The sequence below is a fragment of the Peromyscus eremicus genome, unplaced genomic scaffold, assembly GCF_949786415.1.
Source record: "Peromyscus eremicus unplaced genomic scaffold, PerEre_H2_v1 PerEre#2#unplaced_110, whole genome shotgun sequence".
Classification (NCBI taxonomy): domain Eukaryota; kingdom Metazoa; phylum Chordata; class Mammalia; order Rodentia; family Cricetidae; genus Peromyscus; species Peromyscus eremicus.
This window is the reverse complement of record NW_026734349.1, coordinates 1-25,603: the sequence shown is the minus strand read 5'-3', so window position 1 is coordinate 25,603 and position 25,603 is coordinate 1. Positions and strand designations below refer to the sequence as shown.

Sequence of the window (25,603 nt, the reverse complement as noted above, 5' to 3'; positions counted from 1 at the left end):
ATCCAAGATAGGGCTCAGTTCTGCAAAATCTCCATATTATGCTTCTCTAGTGAAGGATGAGTGATGCACAAATCAATGGGTGTAAAAATTTAACATTCATTTAATGCCATGTTCATTAAGCAGAATAATGATAGTTTTTTTCCTAGGGCCCATGTCCAATTTGGTCTCAGTTCCTTGGCAGCAATAACAATGTCAGGTATGAGTTCCAACAATGCAGTTGAAGTTAAGAAAATCAAATACTGGTTATCTATTGCCAACACAAATTGTTAATTTTGCACATTGCTTTCAGACCAGCGAGAATATTCAGTTACATGGTTCATAATGGTGAAAGACTGATGAGTACTTTTCTCCTCATGTAGCATATATAGCGTCTTCTAACACCATGCATGTATTTCAGTTGGTTTAAAGTGTCAGTTGCACACAAGTTTGATATCTTCCCATTCAATGTTTTAAGTATGTGAGCCTTATCATTGGGTTGTTGATGGTAACTAATTAGAAAGTCAATACCCAAAATGTTTTGGTATAACACCAGAAAACAATGCAACCCATTACGTGTACAGGAGGCTTTATTTGTTGGCACATGATTTCAAGATTGGGTATTGACTACACTATTGTACAGTAATGACATTTAAATAGTTTTTAGACATGTATGCATTTTAACAAACTTCTACAGAATTATGGTTTCCTATGTTTCTTCAAAAGATTTCTCATGTCCAGAAAGGTAAAGATGCTTCCCTTCAAGTCTGATGACCAGAGTTCAATCACTAGGACACAGACAGTGGAAAGAGGTTTCTGAAAACTACCATCTAATCACACATATGCCCACATACATATAGTCAGTAAATATATAAATATATTTCTAAGATTATCAAGGAAAGGACTGTAATTTTAATTATTCCTCTTTGTATTTGCTCTTCTAAATTACTCTATAATCACTTTCATGATTTAATACTGTTTTAATTTCTCCTCCTTTTTTACAATACTGTTTTTAATTTTCCCTTTTTTGGAAAAAAAAACCCTACATCCCCAGTGGCCCCATACTAGCTACCTAAACTATTGAAAACATAGAAACCAAAATCTTAAAAGCTAGCATCCACCAATCTGAGAAAATATGCAGTATTTGTCTTTCTGGGTTAAGTTAGGATACTTCTTTTCAGTTACATCCATTTGCCTACAATATATGAAATATCAAAAACAAATGAATGAATTTCTTAGCATATAAACTAATAGAGATAAATCAAATGACATAAATAATTTATCATGTCATGTATTCTGAAGTTGAATAGAAGGAAAAATTAAAAAAAAAAAACTCAACTTAAGAAATCCAGATGGATTCAGGACATAATCCCACCAGAACATTAAAGAAAAACTAACACTAATCCATTTCCAATTATATGACAAAATTACCATTTCGAGAAAACCTCAAAATCATTATCTACTAGGATCAAGGTGACTTCATCCAAGAGATGCTAATAGGATCAACATAAGCAAATAAATACCCATAATATATTAGGAGGGCAGACTATAACAAAGAGACCAAATGATCTCTTCATTAAATGCAGAAAATATTTTCATCAAAATAAAACATCCCTACATTATAAAACTTCAACAGTAGGAGGAACATATCCACATATAATAGAATATGTTTACTGTAAGTAATTACCAGCATAATCACCATAAATGGAGAAAACTCAAAATATTTCTTATATAATTGGGAAAATAAAGGATACTCACTCTCAAAATACATGTTAGATGTTCTGCTTGAAGTCTTAAGTGTCCATCTAAGATAACATGAACTTCAAGGGGATACAGACAAGGAAGAAAAGCATCATAGTTTCCTCATTACACATAATATTTATTTTATACCAGAAAATTTAAATCAAGATTCTTATGCATGGAGCTAAGTTTATTGTTAGTCTCTCCTTCAACTTTAGTACTGACTTTCATTCCATCATAACTGAAAAAATCTCCTAAATTAATGTTTCCCAATTCATAGTGTCCCTCTATCTCTAATCTCTAATGAAAGAATTATGGACACCTAATGATTACTGTGAGAAAGAGAATTATCATCTGCCATGGGTTACCCTCATTATTGCTTGTCTAGTGCAAAGTGGTGAGACCTGAAATGATATAATCATTTACAATAAAGCTGGACTGACATTCTGAAGTTAAATATATATTTAACTTTCATATATATTTAAATATATTTCATGTACATATATATTTATGTATATATATATTTGAAAAAATATACACATAAATTCCTAAGAGTAACAATTATCAAATGAAGATTACGTTATTGACTTGTGGATGTGGGAAGAGTTGGAGGGAAAGTGGCTGGGATAAGCTTGAAATGAAATGATATAATTATATTTAAATTAAAATTACATTTAAAAAAGAATTTTTGAATTTCACATGTAAACTCTGAGTAATGATATTTTACTTTGAAAGAGAATTCTACATTTCAGTCTACTTTGAAAATATAAATTTTATTCAGTAGGCCTTTTATCAATTTGATGTTGTTGTTGTTGGAGACAAGTTTTCCCTGTGTAACTCCCTTGGCTGTCCAGTAACTTGCTTTGTAGTCCAGGCTGGCCTTGAACTCACAGACATTTACATGCCTCTGCCTCCTGAGTTCTGGGATTAAAGTCTCCGCCTGTTGAGTCCTAGTGGCATCTGCTACCACCACCCAGCATCCTTTTTTGTGTTTTTGAATCCAAACATATTAGAGATCTAAGACTCTTCAGAAAAAAACAGATTGTAATGCACTCTGGTCACCATTCATATTCTGCATTGAAGTCAGTGAAGAACACTAAGAAAAAGCCAGACTGTGATTCACATGGATGGATCATCTTTTCTTTCCTGGACATATATTTAATTTTTCTCATTTTTCCCTTTTTTTGTGTCAGGGTCTCTAACCACGTAGACCTGATTGGTCAGGAACTAAATATGTAGATCAGTCTGCCCTCACACCCAATGAGATCCATCTGCCTCTGCCTTCCGAATGCTGAGATTAAAGGCCCATCTTTTACTAATTTAAGATATTTTTGGGCATCTGAAGAAATGAAAGTCCTAAAGAATTATCAGTGTGATTGTGGGGATTTTGAAACACTCTCTCCTTAGGGGCATAAAGCTCTGTGGACCTGATAGGCAAATTTGTTTTTCATGATCATTTTATTGGTTTTTTAATAATGACTCACCTTTAATAACTACACATTAACATGTATTAATAATCATTAATCTTAGAAATCTATATATGATATTTTTCATTTTATCATTAATATATTTGGAAAGAATATTTTTACCTAGATTGATAATTCAATTTCCAAGTGAATGGAATATTTTTAATCATGGCTAATAGTTTCATTTAATATTTTTACAGTTGTTGGTAACATGACATGTTTAAAGATGACCTTTTCAAATTTTACATATTATAAAATAAAAGTCCATGAAATTGCTTTCTTTATGTTTATCATGTTTTGACATTAATTCGTTATGGAAGAAGTGCTGAAATTTTTTGTTTCATCTTTTTGCTATTTTTCCACATATTAGTGTCATTTTAAGTAAAAATTTCTATGTTATTTTTGTATATTTATACACAGTTAGATTAGAATTGCCTTTCATTTCTTCCAGCTCTGTTTTGTTATCCCGTTCAGGAGTTGTCCCCTAAAGAGTGCACACAGGATACTTTCCAGGCAGAACTGTCTGGACAGTTTAAAAGTAATAGCCTTGGTGAATTACACATAAGGAAGTTCTGCAGATATAGGTCTGTGAACGAAGAGCCTGAATCATGTGCTGATGGAATTGATCTTTATGCAGCATCCATCACTGATATTCCTGACAGAATAGATGAAGAAGTTTCAGTTTCTCCTCAAAAGGCTCACTCTGTATCATTTCCATTCAGATCACACAATTTCCTTTCAAATATTCAAAATGACTCAAGCCACACTGAAGGGAAAAAAACCAAAACCCAAAGCAAGTAGACAGTTTTTAACCTACCTTTCAGATTTCAGGAAGAATTCCTGCGTTGAACAAATATATAAGAAATTTGGGAGAAGTTACAGGAGATGCTCAGACCTCTTTAGAACTAACACAGTTCACGTTGGAGAAAAAATGTGCAAACGTAAAAAGTGTGGAAAGTCATTTTCTCTGTTGTCAGCACTTAAGGAGCAGTATAAAATCCATATGATAGCCGGGCGGTGGTGGTGCACACCTTTAATCCCAGCACTCGGGAGGCAGAGCCAGGTGGATCTCTGTGAGTTCGAGGCCGGCCTGGGCTACCAAGTGAGTTCCAGGAAAGGCGCAAAGCTACATAGAGAAACCCTGTCTCAAAAAACCAAAAAAAAAAAAAAATCCATATGATAAAAGAATCGTACAAGAGCTTGGGTGAGTGGGAGATCCCAGCTGGATCAACAACAGAGAGGGAGAACAAGGAATAGGAGACCATGGTAAATGAAGACCACATGAGAATAGGAAGAAACAAAGTGCTAGAGAGGCCCACAGAAATCCACAAAGATACCCCCACAACAGACTGCTGACAATGGTCGAGAAACAGTCCGAACTGACCTACTCTGGTGATGGGATGGCCAAACACCCTAATTGTCGTGCTAGAAACCTCATCCAACTACTGAGGGATCTGGATGCAGAGATCCATGACTAGGCCCCAGGTGGATCTCTGGGAGTCCAATTAGCGAGAATGAGGAGGGTTTATATGAGCGAGAATTGTTGAGACCAAGGTTGGATAAAGCACAGAGACAAATAGCCAAACGAACGGAAACATATGAAATATGAACCAATGGATGAGGGGTCACCAACTGGATCAGGCCCTCTGAGTGGGTGAGACAGTTGATTGGCCTAATCTGTTTGGGAGGCATCCAGGCAGTGGGACCGGGTCCTGTGCTTATTGCATGAGTTTGAAACCTGTTTGAAACCTGGGGCCTATGCAGGGTCCCTTGGCTCGGCCTGGGAGGAGGGGACTGGACCTACCTGGACTGAGTCCACCAGGTTGATCTCAGTCTGTGGGGAAGGCTTTGCCCTGGAGGAGATTGGAATGGGGGGCGGGCTGGGGGGAAGGTGAGGGGGGCGGGAGGGGGGAGAACAAGGGAATCTGTGGCTGATACGTAGAACTGAATTGTATTGCAAAATAAAAATTTAAAAAAAAAAAGAATCATACAAAAGTCCAGAGCATGACATGTTCTTGTCACATGCATCAAAATATAGAGGTCACTGCAAAATTCACACTGAAGAGAAAGCTTTCAAATGTAGAGTATGGCAGGTCCTTTACCCATGGGTTTTCTCTTCATCTTCCTCAGAGAACCAATCCTGGCCAAAAACCTTTCATATGTGAAGCAAGGGGCAAGTCTTTTACTCAGAGTTCAACATTTCATATACATCAGAGGATCCATACTGGAGAAAAATTATACAAATGTAAAGAATGTGGCAAGTCATTAAACAAGGCCTCAAATTTTCAAGTTCATCAGAGGGTCCACACTGCAGATAAACCTTGCAAATGTAAAATATGTGACATGTTATTTACTCAGAGTTCACCACTTCAAGTTTATAAGAGAATACATACTGGAGTGAAGCCTTACAAATGTAAAGAATGTGGAACGTCCTTTACCAGAGTTTCAACACTTAAAGTTCATCAAAGAATACACATTGGAGAAAAACCTTATAAATGTAATGTATGTTGAAAGTCCTTTATTGTTGGCTCAAAAATTAATGTTCATAAAAAATACACACTGGAAAAAAAAACCTTACAAATGTAATGAATGTGGAAAGTCCTTTAATGTAGGCTCAAATCTTTTTGTTTTGTTTTGTTTTTGATTTTTTGAGACAGAGTTTCTCTGTGTAGCTTTGGAGCCTGTCCTAGAACTCACTCTGTTGCCCAGGCTGGCCTTGAACTCACAGAGATCCACCTGCCTCTGCCTCCCGAGTACTGGGATTAAAGGCATGCACCACCATCGCCCAGCCGTAGGCTCAAATCTTAAAGTTCATCAAAGAATATACAATGGAGAAAAGCCTTACAAATGTTCTGATTGTGGAAACACCTTTACTGATAGCTCAACACTTCAAGTTCATAAGAAAATACATCCTGGAGTGAAACCTTACAAATGTAATACATGTGACAAGTCACTTACTCAGACTCAACACTTCAATATATATAAGAATACACACTGGAGTGAAGCCTTACAAATGTAAAGGATGTGGAAAGTCTTTTACCAGAGGCGCAACACTTAAAATTCATCAAAGTTTACACACTGCAGAGAAACCTTACAAATATAATGTATGTGGAAAGTCCTTTACCTCAGGCTCAACACTTGAAGGCCATCAAGGAGTACACACTGCAGAGAAAACATACAAATGTTCAGATTGTGGCAAGTCCTTTACAGAGCTCAACATTTTATGTTCATCAAAGAATACATACAGGAGTGAAACCTTAGAGATGTAAAGAATGTGGAAAGTCCTTTCAGCAGATCTCACATCTACAAAGACATCACAAAGTACACACAGGAGGGAAACTTTACAGATGAAAAGAATGTGGCAAATCCTTTATCAGGTCCTCAACAATTTAAGTTCATCAAAGAATCCATAATGGAGAAGAAAGTTAAAAATATACAGATTGTGGCAAGTCCTTTACCCATGATTCATGTGTTCAAGGCTACTAAAGACCCATTTAATGCAGAACCCTTAAAATTGTAATGAATGTGTTTTTGTTATGTCTTTTTCTCATGGATAATCTCTACTAAAACCATACATTAGAGAAAGCATACAAATACAAAGCATGTGGGAAAACCTTATCTGGGTTCTTAAATCTTGAAGATCATAACATAATCTATACTAGAGAGAACCCTTACAATATTCAGAATGTGAGAAATATTATGGAGTACTCAGATATTCAAGCCTAGCAGAGTTTCACTAATGAGAAGAAACTTAACAAACGTACAGAAATTTAAAAATTCTTTACAAAGGGCTCAAAATTTAGAGCATGTCAGAAAATTCGTGAAAGAATCTAACTCAATTGGTAATTACTGCCCCAGTAATCATACAATAAAAGGGTTCTCTATAATGTGAGTAGTGGAAGGAAACCTTCAGCAATTGTTCAAACCTTGCTCAATGTCAGATGAGTGACATCAGGAATCCCTATGCTTGGAATGATTTAGAAACATTTTGCCAAGAAATAAAATTTATGTTCACAAAAGTTCCTTGGAAAACTATATATACAGCAATATAACAAAAAGAATTATACAATAATCATGTATTAAAATGATATAGAATTAATTTGACAAGATATGAAAGCAGTAATAATTTAAAATGTGAAGACATGTCAGGATAATTTTATGGATAACTATATTATTTCAAAATTACTGCATAATTTTCTGTATATTTTATGAAACAGAATATTGACCTGAGACTGCTATAGCTTTATATAAATATTATTGTGTTGCTAGTATTTAAGATTTTATAGAATTTAGATTGTTTTGAACCTCCAGTTAGTCCCAAATTTTTCTCAATTATCAATAAATATAATAAAACTTGTATTCAATTTCTGCTTCTTTGGAATGTTGGATATTCATTTAAATTGATATTGTATAGTGAATTACTGCATTACAGAAAATGTTCAAAAAAACATGTCATGAAAATATAAATCAAATGTTTTTGGGAAAACTGTAACAGATTTAATCATTAGAAGTATATATGGGGAACAAAATAAGGCCGGAGTAGATCTGTAAGTTACCTACTGTTTACAGATGTAGATGAACCATGGACATAGACACACACAAAAGACAAACAAACTTCCCTTCATCATGTGAGGCTTGGAACATTACAAATCCTCCTGTGATCCTCATGAGGATGTTAGTAGGAAACAACTCTCCACCATAATTTGCTCTTTTCAGATGTTTAGGCCTCAACAATTCAAGGCTAAAGAGACTGAAAGTACTGAGATGAGCCAAGATTGAGTATGTGTATAGCTTTAGATAGTTACTCTGCTTTCTATGATTACCATTCAGTAAATCTTCAACTCTATTTGAATGTAGGTATTGCAGACACAAAGCTTCTGAGGTATTGTAGTCTCTCCTCAGAGAGCAAAGAACACCTGATCTCAGCTTTTCTGTGGGTCTCAGTGTTACATACATCTGTAGTTTCTTCATTATCACATGACACCACTTATATCTATCACTGGAGACATACTGGACAGGAAAGCAATAGAGAAATAGTCTCTATTTAAACAGGGGAGATGTTATTTGAGAGTTTGAAATGAATTGTAATCATTTCTCACTAAGGAAGAAAATTGCCTACTTATTAAGTACTAATGAGCCTGAGATTAGGATTTCCACAATAAAATTTCATAGATAGAAATGAACATAACAACCATCAGCAAATCGTACCTAGTCTTAGAATACATGAAAATAAATACTAAACTAGTCCCCATATAAGCACATAAATTGGAACTAGTTTTCCAAACTAGAAAGATGACTCATTTAACTTAGAAACTGTTGTTTCTTCAATGCCTTATCTCATCAGTTTTTTCATGTACATGTGAATTTTTCAACTTGAAAGTTTATTTTAATGAACATAATGTGTTACATTCATTGATGTAATAAAAAATAAAATGTACATCAAAGATAGAAAATTATCCACATCCTTTAAATCTTCCTCAATACTTGTACACCTAAGAAAAATTAATTTGTATCCCCTATAATTGAGTCATAATGGATGCTTACTCTAGAAATAATTCCTGAAGAAATTGTTACTCACTTAATGTGCACAATACTGATCCAGCCATATCTTATGGGAAGAGCAAAAGTCAGAAAGCCATGTCAACTGTTTGAAGAAGATCCAGAAAACCTGAGCAGCATAATGTCTGCCATGCCATTTTTCATTTAGATCTTGATATATTTCAGACTTTGGGACTTTTAATATTTGTACACTATGGGGATATTGGATTGCTAGAAATTTTCTTATGAATGATTTATGCCTTTACCCAGGATTCTGCTTCTAAGCTTCTCCAGTAAAGGCCTGAGCATACTACCCCTTCCTCTTTTAGAGAGATAGCTTTATATATTTCACTCTCTTCCTTAGCCTTTGAGGTTGTGACACACATATAGAAGAGTTCTCTTCATGAGGACATGAGTTATTCTTAAAATATCTGTCCCTGTACTTACTCAGGAACAAGATAATCGAACCAAAGTAAACTTACAAAGGTCAAGAAGATCCAGTGGGCTAGAAGAGTTAGCCTCAGATAAGATTGCCAGCCCCTTCTGACTATACACTCTGGCAATTACATCGCACATACAGCATTAAAGTGAAATTAACAAAAATTACCTCTGCCCCACACAGAAATATATATTGATAGGAAAAGAATGATGTGAAATGATGATAAAGGAATGAGAATATAAGAACCTCTCTTTCTGAAAAAAAGTTAGCATATGAAGAGCCATTGTGCTGCTTTGACCAAGGAACACAAGAATTCCAAAATTAGACAGATAAATAAATTCTATAAAGATATAAAATATAAACATTGTGTTATGCCAGAAATTGAATAATAACTGCAACAACTTTTACCTGAGGATTTTTTGTTCTCATGTATGTTAATAATATATTGCTTGGGACATGGCAAACTGCCAAGGCTGGCAAGGAAATTTCATTTTGGTCTAGAGTCCTTGAAGCCACAAAAGTTACAAACTTGAAAACAGGCTATCATATGCCTCTAGTTTCTTTAAAAGTTGGATTATGGGGTTGAATTATAAAATTTATTGTAAAGGATAACTGTTTATCAATGGTGACTAAACTTGAGGAAAATAATTATAAAAGATAACTGTATTCTGTCACAATTCATCAATGATGACAAAACTTATAACCCCAGATATACAAGAGAAAACACATGCCCAAAAATAAAATTCATATTATCTATGTTTTAGAAAATTGTGAATCTATCCCTGATTAATGAATTCTGTACAAATAAGTAAACACTCTGGCTGCTAGTTAGTAAGGCTACAAGATTGTCTGGACAATCATCCCTGGCTCATCCTATCCTAACCTCTTCCTTACCTCCTCTCTTGGACCACAGCACCTTGGGGCAAGCCTCAGTTACAATACTATTCTAAATGGATGTTGTAATATTACAAGGGCATTGAATTGGATAAAAAATAATTTGGCATATTATATGTATGAATGAATCATTTGTAGGCCCTTAATCAATATTGTAATACTACAGATAGTATTTCCCATATCTATGCTTCTAATCTCCCACTCTTCAGTATGTGGTTTTACATATAAATTCAAGTATATTGAACTAAAAATATGTTTTAAAGTCAACCTTAGATTAATGTTTTTGCTTTTGTGTGTTTATAGGTCTAATGAAGATGTGTGGTCTCATGCCTGCTGACATATTCCTATAATGTAAGGTATTGTTCAGCCAAGTAAGATAAATTCACTTGGTCTCCTGAACTCCATTGCTCTTAGAAAATTGAAGAGGAAATATCAGTAGATGGATGAAAGGCTGATTTTTCTTATGTTTCTCTTATTTCAGTCACTAATGGTGAGAATATGTGAACAAAATGCTATTCATGACATGGAAACTGTATGAACAAAGACACTTGCTACAACTCTGATTAGATCACAAAGGTATCATCAACTGGTTAGGGCCTTCCTGTGCTTATAGCCTCCCAAAAGTAGAGCTTCTGAACACAGTTCACAAATGTTCTAGATGCCAAACAAACAATTGGTCATGTTAACCAAATGAAGACATCTGGAATGAACCAGAAAACCTGTTTCACAACTGTGCATGGAAATTCTTTTTTCTGTACTTTTAATTTATGCATTAGTTAACCAATTGCTGTGCTCTTCCTTTGGGAAGACTATTTTTTCCATTCTGAGCAATCCTTGGTTGCCTATAGTATTTTGTGTAAAGTTGAGGACTCATGGGCTTTTCCTTGCCCTTCGTGGCATTGCAGTCATTGCTGTGCTTAGTCAGATCATGTTTAGAAAGCTATGTTGCTGATAATAAATGACTGTAACTTCTGACATTGCAGGAGACACAATTTCTGAGCAAAGTCACTTAGCCTCTGGCTCTTAAATCTTTTTGTTACCACTTCCACAATATTCTGTAAGACTTAGGTGCAGTCATTATTTTGTATATCCATTGTGCCTAAGATCCACCTCTATATTTAATTGACTGTGGTTTTCTATAGAGGACTTCATCTACTGGAAATAGAAATTTATTTGATGAGTTGTGTAGACTACACTGACAAGTAAGTATAAGCCCAAATGTTTATTGATTATTAGCATTTGTAATTAGGATTCAGAAAATTAGTATTTGTAGGTACTCCTCTAATAACCATGACTTTATTTGGCATTGAATAGATAGATAGGCTTCCAGAAGCAAGAGTGATTTTATTCTTTTTAAGCAGATATTAAGTCCAAGTAAAATGTAGCTATCTTGGGGATGTCATTCTGTATGCTGTGAATATATGTTGTTCTCATTGGTTAATATATAAGCTGCTTTGGCCTATGTCAAGGCAGCTTAGAGGCAGGCAGAAAATCCAAGGAAAGAAAAAGGAAAGAGACAGACAGAATCTGAACAGACACCAACCTGCTGCCCAAAGAAAAACATGCCAACAGACTGGTAAGTCATGGAACACATAGCAAAACAAAGATTAATAGAAATGGATTAATTTAAGATATAAGAGCTAGCTAGCAAGTGGACTGTCATAGACCTCACAGTTTGTAAATAAAAATAAACCTCTCTGTGTTTACTTGAGTCCAAGCAGCTCTGGGATCATTGGTGAGAGAGATTTGATGGGACTGTGGGGGGGCTAGGCAAGACTGCAGAAATCTTCTGCCTACCTTTGGCACCCAGATATTGTAGCAAGAATTTAAAAAAAAAAGATTCTAAAATGGATCTAAAAACAGCTTCCTAGTTCTATCTCTCAGGCAAGTTGTAGCATACAGGCTTGAGCTACAGTACGTTGAGTTTACAGCATGTGGGCTAGAGCACAGCATGGTGGATTCCTGTCATGGTACACTGTCACATCTTCAAGCTACACAGCATCCTGTGTGGTAGACTTAGCATTTGCTAGTATAGACAAAAATGTTTCTGGGCTATATGTTCCTTGATAGAGACATCAACCTACTGACTTCTAGAGTCAGCAGAGAGCATGGATCACAGAGCTGGCAGTAAATTATCACCACTATGTTAAAAAGCTGAGGTGGGTGGTGTCAGCAGCCAAGGCTGTTGCTTTTCATCCGAGCCGTTCAGTTTAACAGTTTAAAATCTCTCTTGGTCACAGAAGGATTATAGATTCACAATAAGACAGATTTAGATGGTATAAAATTCTAAAATGTTTACAATGTGTGTAAAAACGTATGTAGGCTTGGGGGAGGAAAAGGAATATATGAAGTTATATAAAAATACATAGTTTTGAAAAATAAAGTCTTTAAAGAGAGTGTAAAAATAGTATAAAGATAAGCCATGTAAAGACAGAAATCATACACAGAGTCTGGATTCTATAGTCTTTGGGATTTTTAAATGCAAACGGACATTTGATTATAAAGGCTGATGAAATAAGCCAGTATAATATATATATATTTCAAAATTTGTGTCTAAGGATACATTACTTTGGAAAAGAGGTTCTGCTTTTGTTTCCACAGAAGATGAGAACCTCTGGATTGCTACCAAGCTATTATGGTTTGAACAAGGAAGACCCCCTGAGAGGTAGCCAGATGTTCCAACATCCAAAATCAGCTTCAAAAAACTGGTTGAGACAATACATTCTCATAGACTACAGCCAAAATTTAACTATAATTCTTAATTTTCTCAGGATACCCACTAGATTATCAGTGCCCCAAACCAGCAGGGAGTAGTATGAGAGGCTATGCCCAAATTCCCACTATATTATTTATAAATGATTATTTTTATTTAAAGGATATTGATTACAAATGCAATCTCTTTCTAAAAAAGAAAAGGGCATATAGATATGATAGGATGAAAGGGTAGATTATTGAATCTACATTTAAAGAGCAATGACTTGTTTAAAATATTTTACATTGCTATAGATTTTAGTTTATTGATACAAATTTAAAGTTAATTTTGTTATACTGTATATATCTCTACTCTTGTTTAAGGTATTATGTTTATGCAACTCATTTAAAATTGTAATATACAATTAAGAAGTACAGATTAATAGTAGCCTAGGATAATCAAACTTATAGTTATGTTAATTAAGTTTTTAGGTATATAAAGGTATATTTCAATTAGGTAGATAATCTTCAAACACTTCAAAGACTTACAGAATATGCAGCCTAGATAATTCCTGGATCTCTGCCAAACTAATCATCAGAAATCCTTGACTCTATATATGCTCTGTAGGAACTCAAAGAATCAGGATAGTCTCATTGCTTCCCAGAGACTGCCACCTCCCATGCCCTACTTCTTGAAGGCCCAGTTCAAGCCTACCTCCTGCAGGAAGCACTCCATCCCCTGCCAAGACTCAATATGGCATCCTTGGAAGATTTGTCTCTTGCTGTGTTACAATGGTACCAAAGGCCAACTTTCTTCTGCTTCTGTCTGGTCTCTCTATGCTCTCCATTCTCTTTTCCAAGTAGCTTGCTTCATCTTGCCACCATGTCTATAGGTTAACCATAAAGGCACTGAATAAATGCCCCATAGCCTGCTGGTATCACAGCAACACTGGTGACGTCACAGGAGATGACAGTGCTCTCCAGGATACCATAGAGTACTCAAGTATGGGACTGCTGATGTCACAGCTTTTGCCTACCTGCTAACTACCTCACTTCAAGTTGCCCTTCCCAGGAGCCTTTCCTCACTTACAGGGAAACTTCAGCACCTCTTCCTTCTAAAGCCAGACGTCTAGCAATGCTTCACTACAAACTGTTGTTTGTGGGGTGTTTAGGGCCAACTTTTCAAACAGTGCTTAAGATTGGCTCTTTCCCACCTTAAGATTCATACTCAATGAGATAAAAAGGCTGCTGGTAAATTAAAACAGGATGGTGGGGAGGAAAGATTAATTCCCTGAAATAAACAAAGACCTGGAGAAAATCCTTGGAATGTTACAATGGGCGAGGGGCTCAAAACAACACAAAGCATCAAGTCTCACCTTGGGTCCATTCCATGTGGCCCACTTGACATGATACAACCTGTCATCACCTTTGGTCACCACCCTTGTGATGATACAAGCCAGAGACACTACAATATCAGAGGATGGAAAAGGTAGACCATGGAGCGAAGGAACACTCCACACCAGATGTCATAAGCAAAGGCTATTGTAGAGGGTAGGAGTTCAAGGACTTGTCATTTTGCTCTCTTGGTATTCTGGGGATGCCAGTAGCTTGCATGCACTAAGTGCTCGAACATGAGCCTAGTCTCCCAGCCAAGCTTCCTGGTTCTGGAAAGCCTAGGGATTCTTGTCTGAAGCCAGCCCCTGCCTGAATCCATTTTGGGAATTAAGAACAAGGATCTTCTCCTGGAGACTGACTGAAAAGACAGCTGAGACAAACAAAGGCAGGGACCACAGCAAATGTCCCAAAGACCAGAGTGATGGGGTCTCTACTCTTGTCTGTGGTGGTACTGTGTTCCCCAAAATATTGTGCACCCTAATAAACTTATTTGGGGTCAGAGACAGAACAACCACAATATTAAACATAGAGGATAGACAGTGGTAGCACACGCCTTTAATCTTAGTATTCCAGAGGCAGAAATCCCTCTGGATCTCTGTGAGTTCAAGGCCACATTAGACACAGCCAGGCATGGTGACACACACCTTTAATCCCAAGAAGTGAGCCTTTAATCCCAGGGAGTGATGGCAGATAGCAGAAAGGTATATAAGGTGTGAAGACCAGGAACTAGAAGCATTTGGCTGATTAAGATTTCAGGCTTTTGAGCAGCAGTTCAGCTGAGATTCATTCTGGATGAGGACTCAGAGGCATCCAGTCTGAGTCAGAGGATCAGCTGAGGAATTGGCAAGGTGATGTAGCTGTGGCTTGTTCTGCTTCTATGATCTTCCCGCATTCACCCCAATAACTGACCTCAGGTTTGATTTTGTTATTAAGACCTTATAAGATTCCTGCTAAACTTGTCCTCATGGATTTATCACTAACATGGCTTTCCATTTTTGCTGGGGGCCAGGCACCTATTCTGAGAAAACATAATGGACTCTCCTCATCCCAAGCCTCATTCTTCATGTCCCCAATTCTGCCTGTGTGATAACCCAAGCCACCTATCACTGTGAGGGCCTGCCTGTGGGAAATTTCAATCATTCCATGTAAAGGGACAGTAGCTGTCTTTGTGATGCACACAGAGATCTAAGCATCCAAACACTTGGCCCAAAAAGTTCTTTCTTGCTGAGATGTTGGACCCATCCAGCACATGTCACTCCAGAGAGCTGAAGGAAGGGAAGTCACAAGTTCATGTTCTTTTGTCAGGAAGGGAGTCAAACCAGTAGTTCTGAGTCCCCACCTGACCTATCTTGTCACCGGCTAGACTTGAGAGATAGTTTTGCCCAATAAAGAGGTCAAAACTAGAGATTTGTGGTTTGTGCAAGAAGCATACTTGATTCCTGAATAGGGATGTGGCTCCATGGTGGAATACTTATCCTGCATGCATGGATAAGGCTCGTTTCATGCTCAGGATGGCAGGGCAGGAGACAGAAAAGTTAGAGTTCCATAACACCAAAGGGTATATACCAGAGACATGAAATTTAATAAGTGGGGTGGGCTCTTCAAAAGGACTAACACAAGCCAATCCAGTCACTTTGTAAAGGAGGAAAAACAGGCTGGGAGTTTTGCAGGGAACATAAGGCACTTCTTCCAGGAGACTCCCACATGACCATAGAATAGCAAGATTCAGGTTCTCTTGCCTTGCTCCCATGGGTGTCAGTACACCCCAGGTTGCATCCTGCCTTTGAGACCTGAGGACCCCAGTACAAACCCCATATGCATCCTGGGCTCCTGTTTCTCCTGAGGGCCTCTATGAGAAATCAAATGGACCTTGGCCAACTTGCATTGCTGGTCCAGGATTCTGGAAACATGGACACCTGCCAACCTACAAGAAGTTCTCTAAGCTGCCCTGCCTGCCATTTCAAGCAAGCCCATACTCCCAAGTTCTTGAGGGACTGAGTACAAGCATGTCAAAGAGGTGGGGAATTTTAAGGCCCCACCCCATCTGAGGGCTTGCTGGTGATGTTCACCTTGTTTGGCAGATTCCTTTCTTCCAGTTCTGAAGAGCAGGGAGAACCCTCCCAGCTAGCTTCTCAAGAATGCAACAAGGGGGGCAAGAAGCCAGTACATTGCTGGGATATCCTGCAGCCATGCTACTCACACTGTCCCTTGTCTGGCCAAGTGCGAGTGTCTTCCTTTTGTGATGGGGTATCACTGAACTACCAGCTCTCAGGATATTTTATTGTCCCTTATCCCTTGCCTGGGTATGAGGATCCCATGCCTTTCCAAGATTCATTTTTATGTAGGTGCTGGGGGTTCAAACAGGTCCTCAGGCTTGTGGACCAACAACTCAGACCCTCCACACAGCCCTGCTTGTTAGTCATTAAATTATCACATCAATGCTGACATGTCCATTCAAATAATTTCTAAATGGAATATTTTTTCACTACTAAGTGAGATGGTTTTCTGTAGTCAGCCTTTGTGGCAAGTTGTCAGCAGCCACAGCCAGCAGTTATCATGTCTCAATGAACAGAAGTTCCAGATTAATTTTCTTTATGTTATTTTATTTTTTTTCATTTTACATACCAACCAAACTTCCCCTCTCTCCCCTCCTCCTGCTCATCCTCCACTTTCCCGCACCACACCTGCCATTCACTCAACAAAGTCTGGCGTATCACCAAGCACCTCCCCTCGGCTTTACAGCTGAGCAAGTCATCCCCCTATATGGAATGGACTCCAAAAATCCCATTCATTTACTAGGGATAAATCCTAGTCCCACTGCCAGGGGCCCCACAAACTGACCAAGTCACACAATTATCACCCACATTCAGAGGGCCTAGTTTGGTCCAATGTAGGCTCCTGAGTTGTCATTCTGAGTCTGTGAGCTCTCATTAGCTAGGGTCAGCTGTGTCTGTTCTTTTCCCCATCATGACCTTTACCCACTTGCTCATCTAATCCATCCCCTTCTTTGACTGGACTCCAGGAGCTTGACCCAGTGTTTTGATGTAGATCTCTGCATCGGCTTCATCAGTTACTGGATGAAGGTTCTATGATGACAATTAGGGTAGTTGCTGCAGGCCACAAGAATCTGAAATAGAGACTCAGCTATATATGATAAAGCTATATCTAGAAGGATCCAAAAATCCTTCTAAAGGAGAAATCAAATATCAAAGAATAGTTGATGTTATTCAGCTTTTAATATATCAGCTGCTTCCTGATATCAATTTCTTGTGTGCTCATACTCCTAGGCCATAAGTCAAACAGTATAAGCTTCTCAGACCTACTGCTGATCTGAACTAGGTAACACCCTTACAGAAACAATGCCTGTCTCCTAGGATGTGTAGATGCATTGCTTTGTTTCTTGTGCAAATGAAGGACAGACCGTCCTACCCCTCACAGGCCAAATGGCATTCCAGAACAATTGACTTACAACAAAAAGGGTTTTTTTGCATACCAGGTGAGGGAGGATTGAGGCAGAATTACTAGCTCAGACCAGAGTCCGGTAGCCAAAGAAAGAACAAGTCAGTTTTTTAGATGGTAGGGATTGAGTCAGGTCAGAAGAGTAGGAAAGGAAAGCATGAGCATGGATGGAGAAACTGAGGATGAAGATGAGATTGATAGCAGAAGAGCTTAGTTAAGGCTATGAGAGGACAGGAAGAAAAAGGGACAGGGCGAAGCTGAGTGTGAGAACAGAACTAAGCCATGTAGAAAGAGAACTCATTAAGAGAAGGGACAGAGAGGAGCTAAATAGAAGAATAGAATTGAAGCAGCATAGATAGAATCTTGACTCAGAAAAACAAAATATATGGACCAAAGAGTTTAATGTAATTAGATTCATTTATTATTATCAAAGATTAGGTTTTCAGCTGGTGGTACATCCTTCATGGACTCTAGGAGAGGGCTATCAAGAGGCTACACCCCACATAGTCTGCTATAGGTAGTCATCAATCTGATTACAGGGGAAGGCCAGTCTTATCTTGGGTCAATCTTGTGGAGTCCTGGTTATTTCCCTAGTACCAGGTTTCTCCCTAACCACATAATGACTCCTTCTATCAAGATACCTATTTTCTTGCTCTCCCTCCCTGTTCCCCCCAACTCAACAATCCTGTTCCCTTATGTTTTTATCCCCCATTCCTCCCCACCACACTCCTAGTTTAAGCAGGAGATCTCATCTATGTTCCCTTGCAAGGGCTATCCATGCATGCCCCATTAGGGTTGTTCTTGTTACCTAGCTTCTCTGGGATTGTCAATTGTAGCCAGGTTATCTTTCATTTTAACTCTGATATCCACTTATGAGTGAGGACACACTATGTTTGTCTCTTTTGATCAGGGTTACCTCACTCAGGATGACTTTTTCTAGTACCATCGATTTGCTTAAAATTTTATGCTGTAATTGATTTTTACCACTGAGTAATATAATACTCCATTTTGTAATACATCCAAATCACAACAGAAATGACAGCTCAACAGACATGTTCTGAACACCCTACACTCCCCATAGTATAGTTTGTGGTCCCTCTTCAATTGTAAGTTTTCAGAAATGCCAGAGTTTGGAGGACACTCATTCATTGGTCTATTTTTCTTTCTCACTGACCAGTTAAGACCCAGACTAGAAGAAATGGCAGAACTATCTTCACAACCCTCAACAGCACAATCAGCATTAAAAGATCAAAGCAAGAGTTTGTGCGGTGGCGGCCGAGGCGGCGTAGCTCTGTGACAGGTTCGGCCTTGCACGCGCCTCCCACCCAGCGCCGCCACGATGCCCAAGAGAAAGGTTAGCGCAGATGGAGCGGCGAAGGCGGAGCCCAAGCGGCGCTCCGCGAGGCTGTCGGCCAAGCCCGCCCCTGCCAAGGTGGACGCGAAGCCGAAGAAGGCCGCGGGAAAGGATAAACCGTCAGACAAAAAAGTGCAAACCAAAAGGAAGAGGGGAGCAAAGGGCAAACAGGCTGAGGTGGCTGACCAGCAGACCACAGACGTGCCTGCAGAAAATGGAGAGGCTGAGAACCAGAGTCCAGCCTCTGAAGTCGAAGAGAAAGAAGCCAAGTCCGACTAACCATCCATCGTGTCTGTCAGTGTCCCGCCTCCCTTCTTGTACAATCCAGAGGAATATTTTTATCAACTATTTTGTAAATGCGAGTTTTTTAGTAGCTCTAGAAACATTTTTAAAAGGTGGGAGGAAGTCCCGCCTCATCCCATTTTTTAAGTGTAAATGATTTTTTTAAGAGGTTAAATCACTTGCTGGTTGTTTATTTTTTGGTACAACCAGAAAAGAGCAGGATACTGAATCAGGAGAGGCTGTGAGTGTCTCGGGGATCACCATAACATTCCGTAGAGGGGGCTAGTTTTATATCCTACAACACAAAGCATACTTGGAGTCTTGGCCGTGCATTTGTGTCTGGAATATTTTCAGTTATTTCTGGTCTCGTGTTTCTAGTAGAACTGTATCCTAAAAACCATTCCTCGGTCCTTGCCCTGTCAGAACTGTCTCTGGTCATGGCAGTCCATTTTCCTAACAATTGTGATAATGTGCTGTGAAAGATTGAAATTTTGAATATGTACTGTATGTGGCATAAAATTGTGAGTCAGTGGAATTAAGAATTGCAAGCATTTGATTGTTATGTGAGGTCTTAGGGAATACTTGCCAAGTTTAGGCTGGAACATCACTGGAATAAGTTCAAAGAGAAAAAACACATGGCTCTTTTGGGTACGTGAACACAATGTCTGACTCTTAGAGTTTGGGTCCATGTTTTAAGAATTGAAATGTCTGTGTACTCAACCAATAAAGTCTCAGTTGTGAAAGAGTGAAAAAAAAAAAGATCAAAGCAATTCTCAATTACATTGTGTGAGGAAACCCTGAGCTAAAAAGAAAGTGCACTAAATAGAAAAAATAATTAATACCTGAGAAAAATGCAAAGAAAAATTTAATGACAAGGAAATACAAGGTTTCTTTCTTAGCATACACATATGAGGTATTTTATTTTTTTATATTCTCTATTAATTATTTTAACATTACCATTGTTAAAATGCTTTTACAAAACAGAAAATGTTGGGCGTGCATCATCTACACATAGAATTGTACTTAGGAGACCAAAACATGAGTATTATGAGTTCCAACATATCCTTGAATAATTACTGATGTCCAAGCCAGGCTGGATAACAAACAGCATTTCAAGGTAATTTATGAAAAATATGAAAAATAAAACAAGGAACAAATACCCACCACCCTTTTACAGATACACTTACTTGAAAATTAGGGTCACATACTGCCTGATATTTAAATATAAATAGATCACTTACATGATGGCCATTATTCTATACATTGCAGCAGATAAATACATCTCACTAAGTGAAAGCACCATAGAACATGAAACAAAGCCACAGAAGGAATATAAGGACCAAAAAATAAACTTCGCTAAATGGTTTGCATTACATATAGCTACTTTAATATATACCTCAAATGTTGCAAAATAGAAGCTATAATGTGATCTTCACATCAGTCTTTAGTGAACATGTTGATTAATTTACTTAATTCAAGGAAATGAAAACAGGATGTTCTAAGTTTTTTGTATCAAAAATGAAGACAACTGTGGTGTCTAACACTTTTACCAAATGTTTACACAAATGCAGTTTTTCTCTTGTATGAGTTTTTTCCTATGTCCTGATATCAATATGACATAAAAGAAAGCTCTAAAATATTTACAGGGCTAGAGACATGGCCAATCTCTTAATACAAGCTCATCCCCAGGACCAAAATCAGGGTTTTGACAACTTACAGTAATTACCACTGCAAGAAGTTCCAGGGGTCTAACCTTCTGGAGAAGCAGAATGCACATGCACAAGTAGAGACAGACATCACATAATTAAAATTAAAAGAAATCTTCAAACTAATTTTTACTTAAAAATGTTTTTCTCTTGTAATTCTAGTCATAAAGGTATTGAGGCATCTGAAGGCTTACAGAGTTACTCCCAATCATGTATTGATTCATTTAACTGAAAGCAAGCATGTAGACTTGACTTCAGAAAAATCAATCATTCTCAGTCTGTGGTATTATTTGGGAAAATTTAGGAAATGCTGCCCTGCTGGGGGTAGGCCTGAAAGTATAACATTTCCCATTTATACTTTAAGCTTTACGTTGCAGATTAAGAATGTGAATTTTCAGTTTCCTATTTTAGCTGCAATGTCTGATACTAGTTTCCATGCCACTTTCATGCTGATCTTGTATTGCTTTGGAACCAAGGGCCAATTAAATACTTTCATAGGTTCACATTAACATGATGTTACATCACAGCAACAAAAATGAATTAGTACACATTCATGAAGTTTTACACCTGGATTCATTATCTCATGTAATTGAAGTATAAAATCTAAATGAATTACCATATTGCTTAAACCCATAGTCCTTTTGAGCATGTGAATTTGCAGGTATAAACCAAATACAGAGGGACATCACAATTCTTGAAGAGAATTTTGACACCTGTGAGATATTTCTCTCCATAATAATCATGTGTAACTGAATATAAGTGTGTTTGCTAAAGATCTTATCAAATCCCTTATAGTCACATTTCTTTGGTATGAGTTTTTTTTATAGATGCTCAAGATGTAAAGTTATATTCACAGGCTTTTATACACCAATTACACACTAATAGTAATACTTTTCTAGGGATTCTCTTCAGTATGTGATCTTGCATGCCTTTGAAGATGACCATGCTGTACAAATGCTTTACCACACTGATTACATTCATAGGGTTTCTCTCTAGTATGTGTACTTTTATGCATATGAAGAACACTGTTTTGAGCAAAGGCTTTACCACACTGATTACATTCATATGGTTTCTCTCCAGAATGTGTTCTTGTGTGCCTTCCAAGATGACTGTAATAAACAAATGCTTTACCACACTGATTACATTCATAGGGTTTCTCTCCAGTATGTGTTCTTGTATGCCTTTGAAGAACACTGTGGCGAGCAAAGGCTTTACCACACTGATTACATTTATAGGGTTTCTCTCCAGTATGTGTTCTTGTATGCATTTCAAGATTACTGTGAAGTACAAAGGATTTACCACATTGATTACACTCCAATATCTGTTTTCTGATACCTTTTAAGATTACCATGTTGTGCAAAGGCTTTACCACATTGATTGCATTCATATTGTTTCTCTCCCCTTTGACTTCTTTCATACCTACATGGATAATTTAAAAATGTAAAACTTAACCACAATTATTAAACTGTTACATCTTTATTTCTCTAAGAATTAATTTTTCAGTTTGTTGTACACATAAAAAGGAATCAAATCTTAAGGTTTTATCACTTAATTTAGACTCATGTTGTTCCCCTTTAATAAAGATTATTTTCCACATTTGGAGATGCTTGTTATGGTAAGAACCTTTATTACAGGACTCACATTTATAGCATATTTTTTCTCAAGGAGATTTTTTATATATATATAAAAAGAACCAGAAGAATTCAGACTTTCACCCCACTTATTTCATCAATATATTTTCCTATACTGTGAATCCTACTATATTTGCAAAGTGAACCAGGGTAGACAGAAGTATTACATCTTCCCACTATTCATAGGGCTTCTCTTCAGTTTGTTTGCAGATGTATTCTCTTTTAAGCTGGGAAACCAATTACATGTAAACTTGAATCACATTTAGCAAGTCTACTCAACATGGGACTACTACACAACTTATAATTGTTCTGAGATGGACAAAGATACATTTCTTCTTTCCATATCCCTATGTTCATATGGCTTGTATCCAGAGTGACATATGATATTCCTAGTAAATGAAGAATAACAAATACAAAGTTTCTACAATGCCTCCACAGTTTGACATTTTGTTCCTCATGGACATGTCCTATAGGTTTTAAGGATTCTCCACTACAATCCTCCATTAACTCTTGAATCTAACAACCCATTTCATTAAACTTAGCAGAGTCAGAACAACTAGAGATTAACACTAGCTTTACTATGGACTACTTGCTTATTAGAATGTTTTGGACATAGACATCATATATTCAATGTGTATACCTTTGGTAGTATGAGTGATATGAATCTAAATGAACTGGCAATTCTACAACACAGCTCTGATAGATCTACGATTCCAATGCTGATTTCTGTTAAGGTATTGATTGCTTGTCTTTCTTCTAAAAAGAATGACCTGCCAACACAATTCACTTACCTGCCTTTCAGGTATATGGATTATGAACATCATGAATGTTCTTTAAGCTGTGATTATTTACACTGCTGCATTTCTTTAAAACTTAGAGACATTAAAATATATCCGGGGGCACATTTGTATCAGCTTTCACATGAAAATTACCTTTCATGTCATTCAGAACTTTGACAATGTTCTTCAACTTCAAGATCTTCCCAATTGTATCCTAAAATATAGGACGAGAAAATGTATGAAATATTACAGAAATTTGTGCAAAATTTAAGTTACTATCTTCAGTGATCCTTAGAACCATGCCTGATTTAGTCACCTCATTCTTCCTCACTCTCAATCAGAATTACCACAGAGCATCAATAACCAAGAAACAGTTGTTGCCTTAATTTAAAGTGTGAAGGAAAATTTACCTATAGCAGTGAGGTTCATATATGTCTCTAGCATCACATCTTTATAGACATTCTTCTGGGAAGGATCCAGCAATACCCAGTCCTCTTGAGTGAAGTTGACATGCATATCATCATAGGTCACGGCATCCTAAAATATGCCATACATAAGTATGCCATACATATGTATAAAACAAAAGCATGATACTGACAACATTGTAAATGCATGCTTCTTTGACAATATAGTCATATAATTCTGGTGCTTCTCACACTTATTCTACAACCCAGACATTACAATACAGTCATCAATTTATTTTAGAATGAAACAGAATAGGAGGTTTGCTTCTATTGTTTCTGAATGCTTTGAATGGGATATCGCCTTGCAAGAGAAATGTCTATTAACAGACATAGAGAGACAAGCAAACACATCAGCAGTACTGAGTACACATCAGAGAAACTGTATGAATAATAACTATCTACAAAAAAGTTGAGTAAGCTTAGTGTATTGGCTCATGCCTTGAATCCCAGAACTCAGAAAGCAGAGGCAGGTATATGTGTTTCTGAGATGAAAGTCAGTCTAGTCTATGCAATCAGTTCCAGGACAGCAAGGAGTAAATATTAAGAACCTGTCTGCACTGCAAACATCAATCAAATATACAAAAAAGATAGGATAAACTCAGAGACTTTTTTTAATGAAGTTGCTACAAAGAGTTAGGCATTCACTCCAGTTCTGTATTCATCTTCCAGAAACCTGAATTGCTCTAGTTTAAACTGTAGTTTAAAAAATCTTACTAAAAAGAACTGTTTATTGAAACAGTTACAAATAGACAGATGATAACATTAGCGATATCACCATTGGTTATAAATAATCAACACAAGGCAGGACAGATGACTCAGAAGTTAAGAGCTTTTGCTGTTCCTTCATATAGATGGGTTCAGTTGCCAGGACTTAAATGGGGAAATCACACAACTGTTCATTATTTCAAGCTCATGGATTCTAAGACTCTCTTTTGACTGCTGCTAGGGCCACACATATGTGTGGTGCATATCCATGTATACAGGCAAAAGAATCATAATTATTACAAAAAATCAAAACAAACAAAATGAGCAAAAGTAATGTCACACACATGTAATTTAAAGACTTAGAAGACCCAGGCACTATTACTGTCATGAATATTGCCATCCTGGGAAAGAGAATGATATCCTCTGCCAAATTTAATAATTCAAGCTGGGGATAAAGCTCAGAAAAACAGCATAAGTTTGACATGTACAAAATTGTATACTCTAGGCCAATCACCCAATAATATCTATAAAAAAAACCCTGAAATGTTGTGTAGTGGGTAGCCATTCCAGCTTTGTTCTGGAGGTTCCAACCCCCATTGAGACTTCGGCAACTGTCACGCCTACAAGGCGGGGCCAAGGGAGGCGCCTGGGGACCCGAGATCTGGATTGGGGAACACTCTCTTGGTTCCAGGAGCCTGGATGGTGGAGGTGGACAAAGCAGAGCTCCAGAGAACACCGCTGGACTGTGATACACCTTCCCCAGACCCCGCGACCTACCTATCCCTTAATTTGTAAGTTACGCCATTAAATAAATCTCCTTTTAACTACGTGGAGTGGCCTAAATAATTTCACCAATATCTGGCGCTCACATGGGGCAAATTGCAAAAGCCTGGGTGGCTCCTGCCCTCAGCCCCCTCCCTGGCTAGCGGGCACCTAAAACCGCCTGCAAAGTTCCATATAACCAGGGAACACCTACATGGTTCCATTCTCGAAAAAGGGAGCAGCTAGTCCGGTCTCAGCTCCCTAGCTTAGCCCCGAGACCAGCGAAAGAGGCCCTCCCCAGCTTCCTGAGTGCACGCACGCC

The 25,603-nt window shown here is 37.6% G+C and overlaps 2 protein-coding genes and 2 long non-coding RNA genes across 9 annotated transcripts in view; 2 read left to right on the top strand and 2 right to left on the bottom strand.

Moving 5' to 3' along the window:
• The window catches only part of LOC131901559 (KRAB domain-containing protein 5-like), a 34,889-nt gene extending 24,179 nt beyond the window's left edge, over positions 1-10,710 (top strand). For 2 of the 6 annotated variants that reach the window (XR_009376777.1, XR_009376778.1), the window contains 3 exons: positions 147-196; positions 10,357-10,409; positions 10,535-10,710. Coding sequence is in view for 3 of the 6 variants with exons in the window: in XM_059252676.1 (XP_059108659.1) it covers positions 10,357-10,403 (47 nt within the window). In the remaining 3 variants the exon portion in view is untranslated. Of the gene's footprint in view, positions 1-146; positions 625-10,356; positions 10,503-10,534 lie in introns of those variants that run through there. The other 4 variants (XR_009376779.1, XM_059252676.1, XM_059252675.1 and 1 more) reach the window with 4 other exon arrangements.
• LOC131901561 (uncharacterized) lies at positions 549-13,681 on the bottom strand. Its single transcript, XR_009376780.1, has 4 exons — positions 13,460-13,681; positions 6,307-6,344; positions 1,735-1,781; positions 549-764 (listed from the first exon to the last, which is right to left on the bottom strand). It is a non-coding gene; the product is annotated as an uncharacterized LOC131901561 (long non-coding RNA).
• A 5,256-nt stretch (positions 13,682-18,937) lies between these two features.
• LOC131901558 (non-histone chromosomal protein HMG-14-like) lies at positions 18,938-19,669 on the top strand. The gene has a single exon (XM_059252674.1). The coding sequence runs from the start codon at positions 18,938-18,940 to the stop codon at positions 19,229-19,231; it is 294 nt and encodes a 97-aa protein (XP_059108657.1). The 3' UTR covers positions 19,232-19,669.
• Positions 19,670-22,275: 2,606 nt separating this feature from the next.
• Positions 22,276-23,888, bottom strand: LOC131901544 (uncharacterized). Its single transcript, XR_009376769.1, has 3 exons — positions 23,761-23,888; positions 23,504-23,564; positions 22,276-22,359 (listed from the first exon to the last, which is right to left on the bottom strand). It is a non-coding gene; the product is annotated as an uncharacterized LOC131901544 (long non-coding RNA).
• Between the last annotated feature and the right edge of the window lie 1,715 nt (positions 23,889-25,603).

Excerpts from the sequence above, each read along its gene's own strand:
- LOC131901558 (XM_059252674.1), top strand. The coding sequence starts at position 18,938 with ATGCCCAAGAGAAAGGTTAGCGCAGATGGAGCGGCGAAGGCGGAGCCC.